The 15565-nt window shown below is 36.0% G+C and overlaps 2 protein-coding genes and 1 non-coding gene across 13 annotated transcripts in view; 1 reads left to right on the forward strand and 2 right to left on the reverse strand.

The window, feature by feature from the left end:
• LOC137250373 (probable RNA-binding protein 19) overlaps positions 1-5865 on the forward strand; it is a 54140-nt gene extending 48275 nt beyond the window's left edge. The window contains exon 5 of the mRNA XM_067783033.1: positions 1926-5865. Within this exon, the coding sequence (XP_067639134.1) occupies positions 1926-2259 (334 nt within the window). The 3' untranslated portion in view covers positions 2260-5865. The remainder of the gene's footprint in view (positions 1-1925) is intronic.
• Positions 2316-15565, reverse strand: part of RhoGAP1A (Rho GTPase activating protein at 1A) — a 143302-nt gene continuing 130052 nt past the window's right edge. For all 11 annotated transcript variants that reach the window (XM_067783023.1, XM_067783024.1, XM_067783022.1 and 8 more), the window contains one exon: positions 2316-9541. In XM_067783023.1, the coding sequence (XP_067639124.1) occupies positions 9352-9541 (190 nt within the window). In that variant the 3' untranslated portion in view covers positions 2316-9351. The remainder of the gene's footprint in view (positions 9542-15565) is intronic.
• Positions 14286-14358, reverse strand: TRNAK-CUU (transfer RNA lysine (anticodon CUU)). The gene has a single exon. It is a non-coding gene; the product is annotated as a tRNA-Lys (tRNA).

Below are 15565 nucleotides of genomic sequence, written 5' to 3' on the forward strand. Positions count from 1 at the left end.
AAGTCCTGAAATATACCTGAAAATAATTCTAATTTGTTGATTTTCCGGTAGGGCGGATAATTTATGTATACTAATTATTATGCTTGTAGGTAAAATAAGTACACTCACAGTTGCACGATTTATAAAAAGGTTATGTGAGATGGGGCTGGGTTGCACTGCTCGCTTTTCTATAATTCCTTACACCCCGCTACCAAATTATACTCGTGTTATTCACGTGAAATAGACTCTAGTACAACGATAAAAAAAAAAAAAACAAGTAAGGAAGGGTAAGTTCGGGTGTAACCGAACATTACATACTCAGCTCAGAGCTTTGTAGACAAAATAAGGGAAAATGAACCCAGGATAACCCTTGAATGTGTTTGTATGACATGTGTATCAAATGGAAGGTATAAAAGATTATTTTAAAAAGGAGTGGGCCATAGTTCTATAGGCGGGCGCCTCTTCGAGATATCGCCATAAAGGTGGGCCGGGGTAACTCTAGAATGTGTTTGTAGATATGGGTATCAAATGAGGGTTTTAAAAGGTATTAATGAGGGGTTTAAAAGGGAGTGAACCTTCGTTGTATATGTGAATGCGTTTTCGAGATATCGGACCGGGGGACCCAGAACATCATCTGTCGCGTACCGCTAATTTATTTATATATGTAATACCACGAACAGTATTCCTGCCATGATTTCAAGGGCATTTAATTTTGCCCTGCAGAACTTTTTCATTTTCTTCTACTTAATATGGTAGGTGTAACAACCATTTTACAAAGTTTATTCTATGGTTATATTTTGCGTCAATAAACCAATCCAATTACCATGTTTCATCCCTTTTTTTGTATTTGGTATAGAATTATGGCATTTTTCGTAATTTTCGATATCGAAAAAGTGGGCGTGGTCATAGTCGGATTTTGGCCATTTTTTATACCAAGGTAAAGTGAGTTCAGATAAGTACGTAAACTAAGTTTTCGTATTAACGGCCGAGCGGAAGGACAGACGGTCGACTGTGTATAAAAACTGGGCGTGGCTTCAACCGATTTCGCCCATTTTCATAGAAAACAGTTATTGTCATAGAATCTATGCCCCTACCAAACTTCACAAGGATTGGTAAGTTTTCGTTCGACTTTTGGCAATAAAAGTATTCTAGACAAATTAAATGAAAATGGGCGTAGCCACGCCCATCTTGAAATTTTCTTTTATTTTTGTATTTTGTTTCACCATATCATTACTGGAGTTGAATGTTGACATAATTTACTTATATACTGTAAAGGTATTCAATTTTTTGTTAAAATTTGACTTAAAAATTATTTTTTAAAAAGTGGGCGTGTTCGTCATCCGATTTGGCGAATTTTTATTTAGCACACATATAGTAATAGGAGTAAAGTTCCTGCCAAATTTCATCATATCTTCAACGACTGCTAAATTACAGCTTGCAAAACTTTTAAATTACCTTCTTTTAAAAGTGGACAGTGCCACACCCATTGTTCAAAATTTTACAAATTTTCTATTCTGCGTCATAAGGTCAACCCACCTACCAAGTTTCATCGCTTTATCCGTCTTTGGTAATGAATTATCGCACTTTTTCGGTTTTTCGAAAATTTCAAAAAGCGGGCGTGGTTATAGTCCGATTTCGTTCATTTTAAATAGCGATTTGAGATAAGTGCCCAGGAACCTACGTACCATATTTCATCAAGATACCTCAAAATTTACTCAAGTTGTCGTGTTAACGGACAGGCGGACGGACGGGCGGACATGGCTAAATGAATTTCTATATCTATCACGATTAGTTTATGTCTGTGTGAGTTCTGCTCAGCTGAGTATAAAAAACTGTTTGCTTGGTGGTGGCGAAGTTGAAGGGGGTGATATGTGACGCTGCCCACTTCGCAATGAAATCATCTTGTCAATATAACTCAAATAATTTTTCTTATTCTTTTTACACAGAGCATTTGGTGAGCTACGTTCGGTACGTTTGCCTATGAAAATGACGCCAGGCGCCGATTCACATCGTGGTTTTGGTTTTGTTGATTTCATAACGAAGAGTGACGCAAAGAGAGCATTCGACGCACTAAGTCAGAGTACACATTTGTATGGCAGGCGTTTGGTATTGGAATGGGCTTCCACTACAGATACAGTCATTGATGACATACGCAAACGAACAGCAACGGAATATTATGCCAATACAAAATGTGTCAAACGTAGTAAAAAAGCTGTATTTAATGTTGCAAATCAATTGCAAACGACGAATGATGATGATGATGATGGCGATGATGAGTAGATAAAACGAAATTTACTTCGAATAATATTTAATAATAATAAATATACATATGTGTATATATATTTTTTTATTTTTTATTGTATAACTGCACTACAAAATAAATATGTTCGTATGTAGATAAATAAACATAAAGTAAATAAGCATACATATTATTGTAAGTATGTATATATAATTTTACATAAAGGTAAAAAATAAATAAATTTTTTAAACCTACATAAGTTTTCTTCCATCTTATATGCATATAAAGAATAATAATATAAAACATTTGTATCTTTTGCATTTAGAGTTAAAATAAGTAAACATAAGCTGTGTTTTTTTACGCGCATATACATACATATGCACTTAAGCTTTATATGGACTGCTAAGTGCGTAACTTTATCTGCATTTATGAAGTTGTTGCGCATAAATTATTGCGTGTCTCGACTATTTCTCTATATATTACTTCTGTGTAATTGCCGATGAGCGGTTTTTTAGTCGCAAACGCACATGTATATGCAAGTAAAAAAAAAAAAAAAACACGGGCATTATCAGATTTTTATAAACGCTCACATACCACATATGTGCATCTGCGAGTAAAAAAATAGTAGCAAAAAAATTGTTTTCTTCTTTCATTTCTAATTAGCTGTATTGAAAACAATTATGTAAACAAATTTCAAACTCGGTCTTGAAAGATTTCGAAAATTCGGAAAGTTCTTAAAAATCTTCATAAAGTTTATTAACATTTTTACTAAGAATTTTAGGAACTTCTTTACTCGCAGGTGTATGTGCATTGTGAATTCATACAAGTGAAACATCTTTCTATTCCACCATTCGTATACCTATCTGTTAAATAATAGCTGACAGGGAGAATGGCTGTCGTGAATGGCCAGAGAATGGAAGAAAGGTTTGTTTTTTGCTCGCCGTTATTAAATTGAAATGCCATGAATTGCACATTTGTGTGCCAAATCAACTTTTATTTTAAATGTGTATACAAAAAATCAGACTACATATTGATTTAAATTTCTAAAATCTAGTTATTAGATAAAATATGAGCAGCCAGTTAAGCAAACATTTGAAAATATGTAAATAATGCAATACACAAGTCGTTTACAAAAATGATTGAAAAACACTATTGGCAAATGATTTAAGTAATCGAACAGTGATTGAACAGGTGATCGAGGCTGTTTACTATTCACCCTTATCGCGAGTTTTATTTTCACCCGAAAATATTCACAGTTTTTGTTCACCCTATCGCATTATCGGCAACTCTTTGTTCGGGCGAAATGAATAGCGGGGAAACCCTAATTTATTCACTTATATTTTACAGGCGAACGACAAAAAAACAAAATGTAATACTTATATGACACTACTTTATTTTTGCTTGAATTCCAAGCTCAAAAAACTGACAAAACTTTATCGGAAAGTCAAATTACAAAAATAATTTCCAACCAGAGGAAGAGAGACCAATATTGTCAACATAATAGAATAATTTGACATTTTTTGTTTATGTTTTAAATTTTATTTTTTCATTACCATTTTTCGCAACAAAAACATTGCACATAACACGGAGAAATTGTTTCGCACTCTGGTGGCTCACTTATTTCACACGAAAGTTCATTATAGTTCCGTACAAAATTGTTATTTGTCAGAAAAAAATAAAGGAAAAACGGCCGAATGTCAAAAAAACCTATCGAAATACAAACTGGCTCGTTTGTTTTCAATTAACTGGGTTGTATTTTTCTTGTATTTCGTTAGTTTTTTGAAATATAGTTTACACACTTACACCAATACTGAAGTCGTATTAAGAGGGAGGGCGACGAAAAATTGAAGAAAAAATACTGAAAAAACACAAGAAAATAAAGTAGTGTCATATATGTAGGTATAAGTAATTTTTTGTTTCGAAATTTGATATTCTTATAATTATATGCACTTTTAATATTAGGAGTAAATCAATAAATAATGCACAATCGGAAATGTTGCTTGACAAGACGATCTGGAAAAAGTGCCGGACTTCTGGAAGCAGCTTACCTTATGTTTAAATAGCCTTGGTCCACTTGTTATAAGAGTGAAGCTGAGTGGAAAAAAGGAAAAATACCTTTATATCTAAGTATGTAAATTCTATTTTTTATGACAACGTATCTTTTTCTAGGTATGGAATGACCAAAAAAGATATGTACGAAAAAAGGCGTCTAAAAAAGCAATTTATGCGAAGGGGACAGGAGGCGGGCCGAACATCCTACAACTCCTAGTATTCCGAACTTTGTATAAAAATCGTGTGCAGTTTGACGTTGCGCTTTTAAAGCCGGCCAAGTTATCCAACGGTTCCAAAATGTTCAGCGCCACACTGAAACAAGATTGGCTAAGACCCATCTCATGGCCCTTTCCAACGCCTCCTTGATGTCATCCCTCTGCGAAAAAACGAAGACATGCGCTCAACTTTACAATTGTTGGAACTCCAAATTTTTGCTTCAATGGTGGTAAGGAGTTGGGAAGAATATCTAGCAAGTATTTGAATGACGGCTTGTTTAGCCTATATTATGCCTAAAACTAATTCAAAACAAGTTAAATTTTTATTCAAAAGTGCTGAAAATAACTTACAGTGGATCACTTAGCTCCAAAGGATTAGAACAGTCCCTTATTTGCCTCCGAATCGCTTTCACATTTATGTATATTCTCTTCGCGCTCAATAAATACCATCCTAAGTGCAATACTAAACATTTTTTATCTCTATTTTTGCTGTATTTTAAGGAAATATGTTTTTGTTTACAAAATTTACACAATTGCAGTAAATTATTTGTTCACTGCTAATTCACAATGGAGCATCAGCTGTTTCGAAGTGAACTTTTGTTCGCTCGAAATTGCCGATAGGCGGAAAAAGTTCACCCGAACGAAAAAAGTGAAGGTGAACACTTTTCCGTGTGAACTTCGCGATATGGGTGATTAAGTCGCCTCTAAACATTTGTTTTGTCGAATTCGGTAAGCAGCCATGAATAGATTACTCATCCAGCTATTACTCGAGGGTAAAGGTCTGAGGGGTCGCCTGCTAATAGGGTTAAAAAAATATCGAGAGAGGTGTCAATAGGCGTGTATTGACCTCAACAACAATAATCCGAAGGCGGAAAATAAAAATTGTATCTCTGTTCGGAGATATTTGCAGTTGAAGTTGGCGATTTTCACGTGGTTGTTGTAATGGTGTTGTACCCACAAAAAAAAATTGCGAACATAAGTGTTTTGCGCGGATATAGTTTTGGTCTCAAAACCGGTGTTGGATCCATCCAAGGGGCCCAAGGCCGGCAATGCAGAAAGGTGTTCGGCGCAAAAATACTCTGAATCCCACCCCCGGTTTCGGAGGGACCCGCGGGTCGTTTTTTGGTTTTTCTTTAATATTGTTTGAACGATTTAAAATTTTTATTTTCCGCCTTCGGATTATTGTTGTTGAGGTCAATACGTGCCTTTTGACACCTCTCTCGATATTTTTGGTAGCGCATTTGCAGTCAACCCCTCAAATAGACTTTTACCTACTCGAGAAATGTACTACTTTAAATACCGTAGCAATAAGAAAATGTATGTTCCTAGAAAAAAGTGTGACATGAATTGAGAATGCATTAATTAAACGGGACAAGATTTTTAAAACAGCTACCTAAAACAATTTTTACTTGGATAATTTAAATAACTACCTTGTTTTATAGAGGCATTTTCCCTATGGTTAGGTTATGTTCAACTGGCCGGTCCATGAGGTCCTCACATAAGACTGAATGACAACAACAACAACAGAGCACGAGCACAAAACGCTCGTTTCGATCGCTTTGTCCTCCAACCCGCACTTCCTACATCTGCTATCCCTGACCAAACCTAATTAAAAGGCATGTGACGCCAGAAGGCAGTGTCCAGTCAGAATATCCGCCATGAATCTACAGGTGCGAAGCGTTAGCAAAAATTGCGAATTTAAAGTGGAATTATCATTTCTTGTTGCTGTTATAGCAGCGCTTGGCCCCATCCAATAGGTGCGACTACTCACAAATTTTTATGAATATCCTCCAACGGAATAGCCAGGGAAACTTGCAGTTTCAACGGGCGTGGACCAGAGGGAAAGGGGTATTGGTTCCACATTGCAATTGAAAAGAAGGTTTGTGTCGTGTGGGGACACGTTGCAAGCAGGACATACATTATGTATGTCGGGGCTGATTCTGGATAGGTAAGAGTACAACCTGTTACAAGCACTCCCATCTAGGTGACGTGATTCTTAGTCCCCTTATGATATGAAATAAAAAGCCTGAAGAGGTATTTAAATACATCAAAAACCTCCAAATATAGTAATAAAGTGAAAGGTCAAACACAATATCGCAGTACATCGAAATAATAATAACACCCGATCCATATCAAATTTTGACAGCACTTGGAATTATGCATTTTAAAATGCATAACAGCACAAACACACACATTTTGTTGGAAGTTGAATAAACATTCAGTCTCACCCCTTCAGAAGGTAATAAATTTGATCCTGATTGTAGACGCTGAAGCATAAAAGGAGCGTTTAACGAGGTCTATCTACAAACCATAGTCGATTCTTTACCACACATAGGCTTGGATTAGTCACCTGTGAAATTCACGGATAAATTTCTAACGAGAACTATCCTACCATGTCAGGGAAACTCCTCCATAAAACGGCCCGCGTCCAGGCGTACTCCCCAAGGAGGGGTGTTATACGCTATACTGTGGAACCTAAGAGGGGACATCTTGTTATTTAAGTTAGAAAGAACTGATTACCAAACTATCACTTACACCAGTGACAGCTCTAACAGCAACCTGAAAGCATCTTCAGACTCTGGGTGATCTATCGCAGATTGCATTCAATGCTCGTAGGAGACTTGTCCCGTACAAGGGGCATCAAAGTGAATTCTGCGAGAACTGAGAGGTTCTATTCACCAAACGCTACAAAATACCATCTTCCAATGCACCGCAATCAAGTGGGGTAAGGCTCGAAATTTCACCGGATATTAAATACCTGGAAAGTATTCGAAATCGAACTGGAGTAAATACGTCGTTGGGCAGATCCAGAAGAGCCATAGCTGCCATCTACGCCTCTAAAGCAGCCGTGGGCAAAATTTCTGGTTTAAAGCTACACATTATGCACTAGTTGTACATAGCGGTCATTAGACCTATCTGATTTATGGTATTGCGGTTTAGTGACCGGCGCGCGAAAAACATAGTGAGGAGGGTGACTACAGTGCAGCGGTCAGTTGCAATGCATATTACAACGGCTCTATCCTCCACATTTCGCTATCACTTCGCACCTATCCGTCGTGGCTGACTGGTTAATTAAAAAAATTATAGGTGCGTACGAAATACGGACCAAAGTTAGGCTTTTAATGGTGTTTTAGGTCGAACATAAATCGAACGCAGCGGTTGAACAAGGTCAAAACCGTACAAAAATCTGAACCTAAATTGTTTTCTAGCTCTATTAAATGCGACAAAGTCAACCAAAGAAAGCTTTACGCACTCTTTCCTTGCATGTTAGGCTTAAGCTACGAAAATTGTCTGCCCATCCCTGTGCTATATTAACTGCTTGCGCGCTCACCGCTGGAAATAGCTTAATTACATTATAGATAAATTGAAATGCAAAAAAATCTTTTGCAAATATTTAAACACAATCTTAAAGCAAAATGCATTGTTGAGCAGCTAAATTTTATATTTTTTTGTTTTAAGTATTAACGTGTTTGCGAGCGTGTGTGTGTGTGTGTGTAGATTCCCACCAAAAATCAAGCGATTAATCCCTAAAGAGATTGGTCTTCGATTGATCTCTTTTGTCTACATTTGGGCATAATTGATCCCCTTTAGTCCCTTTCGGGTGGAGTTGGTATTAGTCAGTTTGAAATCTATGTAGCCCATTTTAAGAAATATTAAAAAAACGGTAACGAAATGAGTAAAATAAAAAAGATTACAGGTGATTACATCGAATTATTTAAGAAAAATGCAGCGCCCTATACCGAAGCTAAAGTATTAAATTTATCGACTACGTCGGAGTTAGGGTTAAATTTTCGGAGAATATATTTTATTCCTTTTTAAAAACCGGCAAAAACCTTATATCAAATAAATTTGGTGGGTTGGCCAACCCTTCGTTTTTGTTACTGCGATGAAAAATGCGACTGAGCCCAATTTGAGTCCTATCGAATACAAAGGGGATTGGTCCTATCGATCCCTTTCGAGTATAAATGGATACAATTAGTCTCTTCATAGGACATGCTCAAACAAAACGGAACAGTTCAACTCATACAAAGAGATCAAAACTGGCATTGGTCGCATACTCCTTTGCGACTCCTCTCGGATTCATCCCAGATTAATCACATTTTTTGCAGGGTTATGTAGCATTTTTGTTGTAAACTGAGAAAAAAAAAATGCATTTTATCTAAATTTGAATAAGCTTTCAGTGATATTTAGTAGTTCAAGCTGTGCATGTGGTTTGTCTAGTGTCTAATTATGGTGTAGAACCTTTAGTAGATAAATATGATTAGTATTATTATTATTATTCTTAACTGCATATTTTTTAATTCAATGCTGTTTTTTTTTATTCTGTTCATATATTGTATTCGCATCTTTTATAAAAAGTTATATTTTCTATATTTTCGCTGCACTCTTCATTCACATTCCCCGCCACATTCTGTTACACCCACATTACCGAACTTGCGTGTGGTGCAGAGGAGTAGCTACATACGTTACAGAACTCTACATTTGTTGCATATTTCCTTTAACAATTTTTTGTTTTGTTTTTCATAACTTGCAAATCCTGTCATACCTTCTACAATTACTTGACCACTTTTGCAATTATTTTGCTTTTTAGAACAACAAAATAATGAAACATACTTTTGTGGTGTATTTCTTTTGCATGGCACGCATGCGTATACGCATAAGTTTGTATATATGTATGTATGTATATACAAGTGCAATGGAAGTTTTGTAGTTATAAGAATAATTGTTTCATACGCTGATTCAGCTCGCATGCATGCAAAGGCGTTTTTTTCTCATTTTGTTCGCTACAAAAATATACATTTGATAAATGTTTCTGTAATATTTAATATTTCCTTTGATTCATTTATTATCCTTTGTTTGTGAATTTTAATCCTTTTTAATACGTGCTTGCAAAAAGCAATAAAGTATACCAGCTTGTGCCATTACATCAACTGTACTGGAAGCAAGCAAGTCCTTTTGTTTAGCCTGAGTTTGTCCGGGTCTCAATAACGTCGGACCAAAGACCATAGCCAAATTATGTAGTGACATTTTATTGTCCGCTTCCTGGTGATGTACTCTAAAAATGGAAAAAGACAAACATTTTAATAGAATTCTGGTATTATTATTATTATATCGAAACAAGTAAGGAAGTCTAAGTTCGGTTGAAACCGAACATTCCATACCCAGCTGTACACTTGAAATGCTGTTGTTGTTTGTTTTGTGTGCTTAATAGTGTTACAAGGCTGCGCAATAATAATACATATGGTTCTATTCTGAACTAATTTTTGTTTGAGTTATGGCTCCCGAAACATACAAAATTGCTTAGTCATAAAAGGGGCGGTGCCACGCCCATTTTTTAAATTTTGAAGGTTTTTCTATTTATTTTTATAAATCCAAATGAAATAACATTGATATAAAGCTCTATTTTGCAAAGATATAGCTTATTTTATTCGTCCACGACCCTTTTAAAAATCTTTTATATTAAAGTGGGCGTGGTCCTTAACCAATTTCGTTAATTATAAGCTTTTATTTAGTTTCACTTTTGTTGTCTGTAATGGAATCTTGCAAGTTAAATTTGATACACTTCCCGGTGTCCGATTGAGCTGAAATTTTGCACACATGTATAACTCCGATGACAATGCAATATTACTTTTTTAGAATTCGATAAATTAATCGATAACACAGTTATCGGTAAAGATTTGTATATACTTTGGCATAACAGCCTAAGTCCCATACAAACCCGCCGGTACCTACCTATCCGTGGATTGTGATATTTGGACGTGGTGAATCACGCGTGTCACGCGTGGTGAATCTCAACGCTTGCGAAAAGCCGAGACACAACCCTCTGTTGTATTTCTGTGTATAACCAACAAGGCTGTTTAACTCTGTAATCTTTTCTGTAATTTATTTTGCTTTTGGAAAAATTACGTATTTGAAAAAAACTGGCAGAAAAATATTGGCATAACAGCTTAAGTTAAATCAAGAATGGAAAAACTTGGAAAATTTGAGCAATTACGCGAGCCCGTTGAACGAAATATTGACAATCTATTGATAATCGCTAGGAAATTAGCGACATTCCATCAACTTAGCAGCACTTTAGCAATACTACTGTTATTATTTGGCCGCTCAAACACACCCATATTAATTGTGCATTAAATTTAAAATAAACAACTCAAAAGCTGAACTACCAGCGCTACCGCCATCAGCTCTTTGTCATCATTGCCAGTAGCGCCAATAACACCAAACTCGTGCCTGACACACAAAAGTCGTTTCACTCAATAGCGCAAGTGAAATGTACTACGCACTCACTACTAAGTAACGTCAAATATTCGATTGGAGTCATTTCGTCAATGAGCTACCATTGAGCTGGCACCGCATTGGCGCTGGCGCCATGCAATTTACATCACTAAAATTGCACGAATGTCCAGGCTCATGACTTTGTTAATCCAGATGGTGAAAACGAAGACTCAAAGGAATGCAACCTTGCAAACAACAGCCGTCATTTTCAAAGTGTAAAAATTCTGTGATACAACGAACGGTAACGCCGTTAGGCTGTTATCGGTAAGTGTTGCATACTTTTCTGCGCACTTGATTTTGTTTTACAGATTTTTGGCGATGGAATTTTAGCTAAGCGAAAGTAGAATTTTATTTTAAAACAGATTTAACCCACAGATGAGAGATCTGCAATAAGTAGTTGTAAACTGAACGCGCCATAAGCAAAGTTAAGTTATTTAACACTGTTTGACATAATTTTATATGTGCTCTCTGTCAAAAATGCTTCAACTAACTTAGTCACATTTTATTTCGATTATGAATATGCCCCAATATATTCGGATTATGATATAATAAAATTAAAGAAAAAAATAAAATTAAAGAAAAAAAACTTTTTTAAAAATAAGCTTTTATTATTGGCTAATAAAATTAACTAAAAAGTAAGTTGATGCATTAAAAGAAATGGATAGAATGAGAAACGTTACAAATAACTAAGTAAAGATTACGTAACTAATTTAAACAATATTTTACCCTACTAAAAATTTAAAAAAAATCCTATTTAAATTAAATTTAAGAAAAAGGCTTTTCTAAGAACAAGCTTCTATTACTTGTTAATAAAACGAACTAAAAAGTAAAAAATAAAATTAAAGAAAAAAAAACTTTTTTAAAAATAAGCTTTTATTATTGGTTAATAAAATTAACTAAAAAGTAAAAAATAAATTGACTCTAAAGAAATATAACACTTTATAAGTTCATTGTAAGCTTTAACAATAATTAGGCTTTTTCGTCTGCGACAAAAGAATTCTATATTGTACATAATTATATATTTTTAACATTAAAACTTTACACCCAAATTACTAAACCTTACAGTTTATATCACAGTCCTAATTGTTCTAATAAAAGCGTGTTACATTGCGATAGCAAGAAAAGGAGATCCTACATGTTCTTAATTATACCATCAAAATTCAACACGTTTTTTATTAGAACAATTAGAACTGTGATATAAACTGTAAGGTTTAATAATTTAGGTGTAAAGTTTTAATGTTAAAAATATATATTTATGTACAATATAGAATTCTTTTGTCGCAGACGAAAAAGCCTAATTATCGTTAAAGCATACAATGAACTTATAAAGTGTTATATTTCTTTAGAGTCAATTTATTTTTTACTTTTTAGTTAATTTTATTAACCAATAATAAAAGCTTATTTTTAAAAAAGTTTTTTTTTCTTTAATTTTATTTTTCTTCAAAGCATTCCTTATGGTAAAGGCAACCTCTCTGCTGAATTTTGTTGCGATAGGCTTAACGATTTTTATTTATGATTAATAATATTTGTAAAATTGATTTTATCACAAATGGGCGGTGCCACGCCCATTTAAACATTTTTTTCAAATTTTTATCAGGAGTCTCAATATCAGTCGACACATCAAATTTCAACATTCTAGGTGCATTATTTACTAAATAGTCAGGTTTTTTGTATTTTCCAAAATGTTATATATATAAAAAGTAGGCGTGGTTATCATCCGATTTCGCTCATTTTCAATACCAAGAAAGACACATCCAGTTTCTGAATCTATAGGTCATACTGAGTAATATTGTCCAAGGGACAACAGGTCTGAAATGAATTTCGAGCCTCCCTAATTTTGTTAGAAAATTTTATATCCCAATCCGAATAGCGGCTCTCACAAATAAAATACATGAAAATAAATGTCAAATTCGGATTCGGATTGGATAAAAAAAATGTCTAACAAAATAAGGGAGGCTGGAAATTCATTTCAGGCCTATTGTCCCATCCCATGGACAATATTACTCAGTATGACCCATAGATTCAGAAACTGGATGTGCACCTGAACTTTTTTCCGCCTTTTTTTTTTGTTTCAAATTTGACAATTTTAAGAATTTAGCAACTGTTTGTATGTTCTTAAGTTCCATTTGTCGCAAACAGTTAGATGGAGTGGTATTTCCAAAAACTTCGGCGCGAGCGTTATGTAAATTGGTGCATTCATCTAGAAGATGAACTACGGACAATGTACGGGCAGCACAAAACGGACATTGCGGCTTCTCCCTTAATTATATAGCTGTGAGTTACTGTAGTGTGGCCGAATCGAAGACGTATAAACGCTTTAAAGTCGTTGCATAAAACTTTCTGTGGAAATGCTGGTTCTTCTCCTCTTATGTTGTAATTCTTAGTGGTGATTATAGTTTTGCCATTCACTCGATTTGGTTTCGCCAAGATGATTTGCACTAAGCCGTCTGAAGCATTACTTCGGAGAAGATCAATGGTTCATTTGTGGCCAACTTTGCCCTTTATCCGCTGCATCATTACCTTTGATACCGACATGGCCTGGAACCCATATAATTTTTATCATTTCTTTTTATTTATTAACATTGATCGAAATGATAGTACAATATCGGATTTATTGTTTGCCTTATTTAAAATGTTTATTGCGGATAGGCTATCAAAACATATGATATATATCGCTAGGGCTTCAGCCGTGTATACTGAGCAAAATGGAAGCAGATGTCCTACCTTTAACGTATTCTCGTTTGCATCGACAACCGCAAATGCAGTGACTGAATTTAATCTCGACGCGTCAGTGTATAAGAAGTGCCATTCTTCATTTGCAAAGCCTGAGGCTAGTTCCGTGAAGAGCTGTTGGTACACGACCCGGCTGGTTGCACTTTTCTGATGTCGGATTAGGTCCGTGCAATTAATGTCCCTAAAGCATGCGGAGGTTTGTTATTTGTAGGCTTTATAGGGTTGGAATTTACGCCCAGCTTAAATGCCTTAGTGGCCCCTTTCTTTTGTCTTCAGCTGTTGCTAAATTGTAAATCAAGCATTTATTGCCATACAGTACCTTCGGGATGAGTTTCAGTGTGCTATGCTTCACTCGCCATTTATAAATGGAAGTCCTGCTTCCGCTAGTACGCAATTTAGTGGTGACGTAGGAAAACCACGGATGCTTCTTCGATCTGCTGTGTGGTACGGTGGTGTGACTATTTTTGGATTACCTTTTGAGCAATGTCGGTAGCCTTGGGCTAAGCTATGACTCCGTATAGCAAGCGAGGCCCCCTTGGCTACGTACGCTACGTAGAAGTAGGAGGGCAGACTCAGCCTGACCTGGACGGGCCTCTTATTTCCTTTCTTTCTTTTCGCTTCCTTTCACGCTATCACCTTCCACAAGCATAGACATGATTTACATACAATGTTCACGAGTACTGCAGGTGAGGTCGTTGGCAAAGACCCTCTCATCCGAGAGCTATTGTGGGCTGAAAAGCATTCCTGCATACCGCAGAGACTCATCAACGCAGGCAGTAATGTAACAATGGCGCCCAACGTGGGGCTCGAACCCACGACCCTGAGATTAAGAGTCTCATGCTCTACCAAGTGAGCTAGCCGGGCAACTACCATGCCACTCCGTCACTCCTCCTCTCCCGTACCAGGCAGTTGCATAACACTAGGTGTATGCCAATACTGTCGTAGGCCTTTTCAAAATCAAGGCTAAGGGTGAAAACATGATTTTTGGTCGATACAGCGTTAGAGATAAAGTTGTCGAAAACTAGGAGTATGTCCATTGTTCCTTGTTTTTTTTTTGAACGCGGTCTGGTGTGAGCTAATGCACTTACTTCTAAGTGCAAACCACATAATCCGCTTCGCGACGATTCGTTCTGGCACCTGGCTAAAACAGGCAAGGAGAGAAATCGGTGTATACCCGGAAACCTTCGTGACGTAGTCCTTTTTTTAGTATTGGTATTAAAACTGCATGTTTCCACATCTGAGAGATAACGCCTTGATCGATTATACTATTGTAAATGTCTAGAAATCTTTCTTTTAGCTGGATAGGGAGGTTTTTGAGCATTGGATAAGATATTCTATCCCTACCAGGTGTTTTAGCAGACATTTTGGCAATTGTGATGTCATATTAAAAAGTTGTTATAGGAAATTCAATTTGTTTACTAATTGATGAACGAGGCATATGATATTCTTCGTTTACAATATCATATTCCCGTCCCGTGAAATCTTTGTGGAAGTTCGAGTCTTTAGAATAATCTGACAATAAAGTTGAGAAATGGTTTGCTATCTCATATGATTCGTAAATAGGCCCACTGTTAGTTTCCATAAATTTGATGAAGTCTGAATCATTTGACCTTATAAGTATTCTAATGTCGGTCCAAACTTTTCTGGTATTGGAGGAAGGGTTTATGGAATTCTGTAAGCTCTTCAGGCTTTTGCGCTTGGCTTCTTGCATTTTTCTCATAAATAAAGCGTTGGCTCTTTTATAGTTCAACAGGTTGGCTTCTGTTCGGCTTTTGCGATAAGTGTACCACATATTCTACTTTTGTACACTGAGTGTGGAGAGGGAATAGACCAGTATGAGACAATCTTTTTAAGGGGTTTTGAATGTGTTTGCGGAACTGAAAAATGAGCAGAGTAGCGGCTTCCTTGTTGACATTATTCCGCTTTTCAGCATCGACAATGGTTTGGCAGGCCATTGTTTGAAATTTGGACCAGTCTGCTTTATCCGTTTGGAATTTCGGTTTCGGGCGAGCAGGAGTTGAGCTGCTGGCCATGAGTTTTGTGATTAAATGGAAGAATTCACGGTAGTGGT

The sequence above is a fragment of the Eurosta solidaginis genome, chromosome 4 (assembly GCF_040869045.1).
Source record: "Eurosta solidaginis isolate ZX-2024a chromosome 4, ASM4086904v1, whole genome shotgun sequence".
Classification (NCBI taxonomy): domain Eukaryota; kingdom Metazoa; phylum Arthropoda; class Insecta; order Diptera; family Tephritidae; genus Eurosta; species Eurosta solidaginis.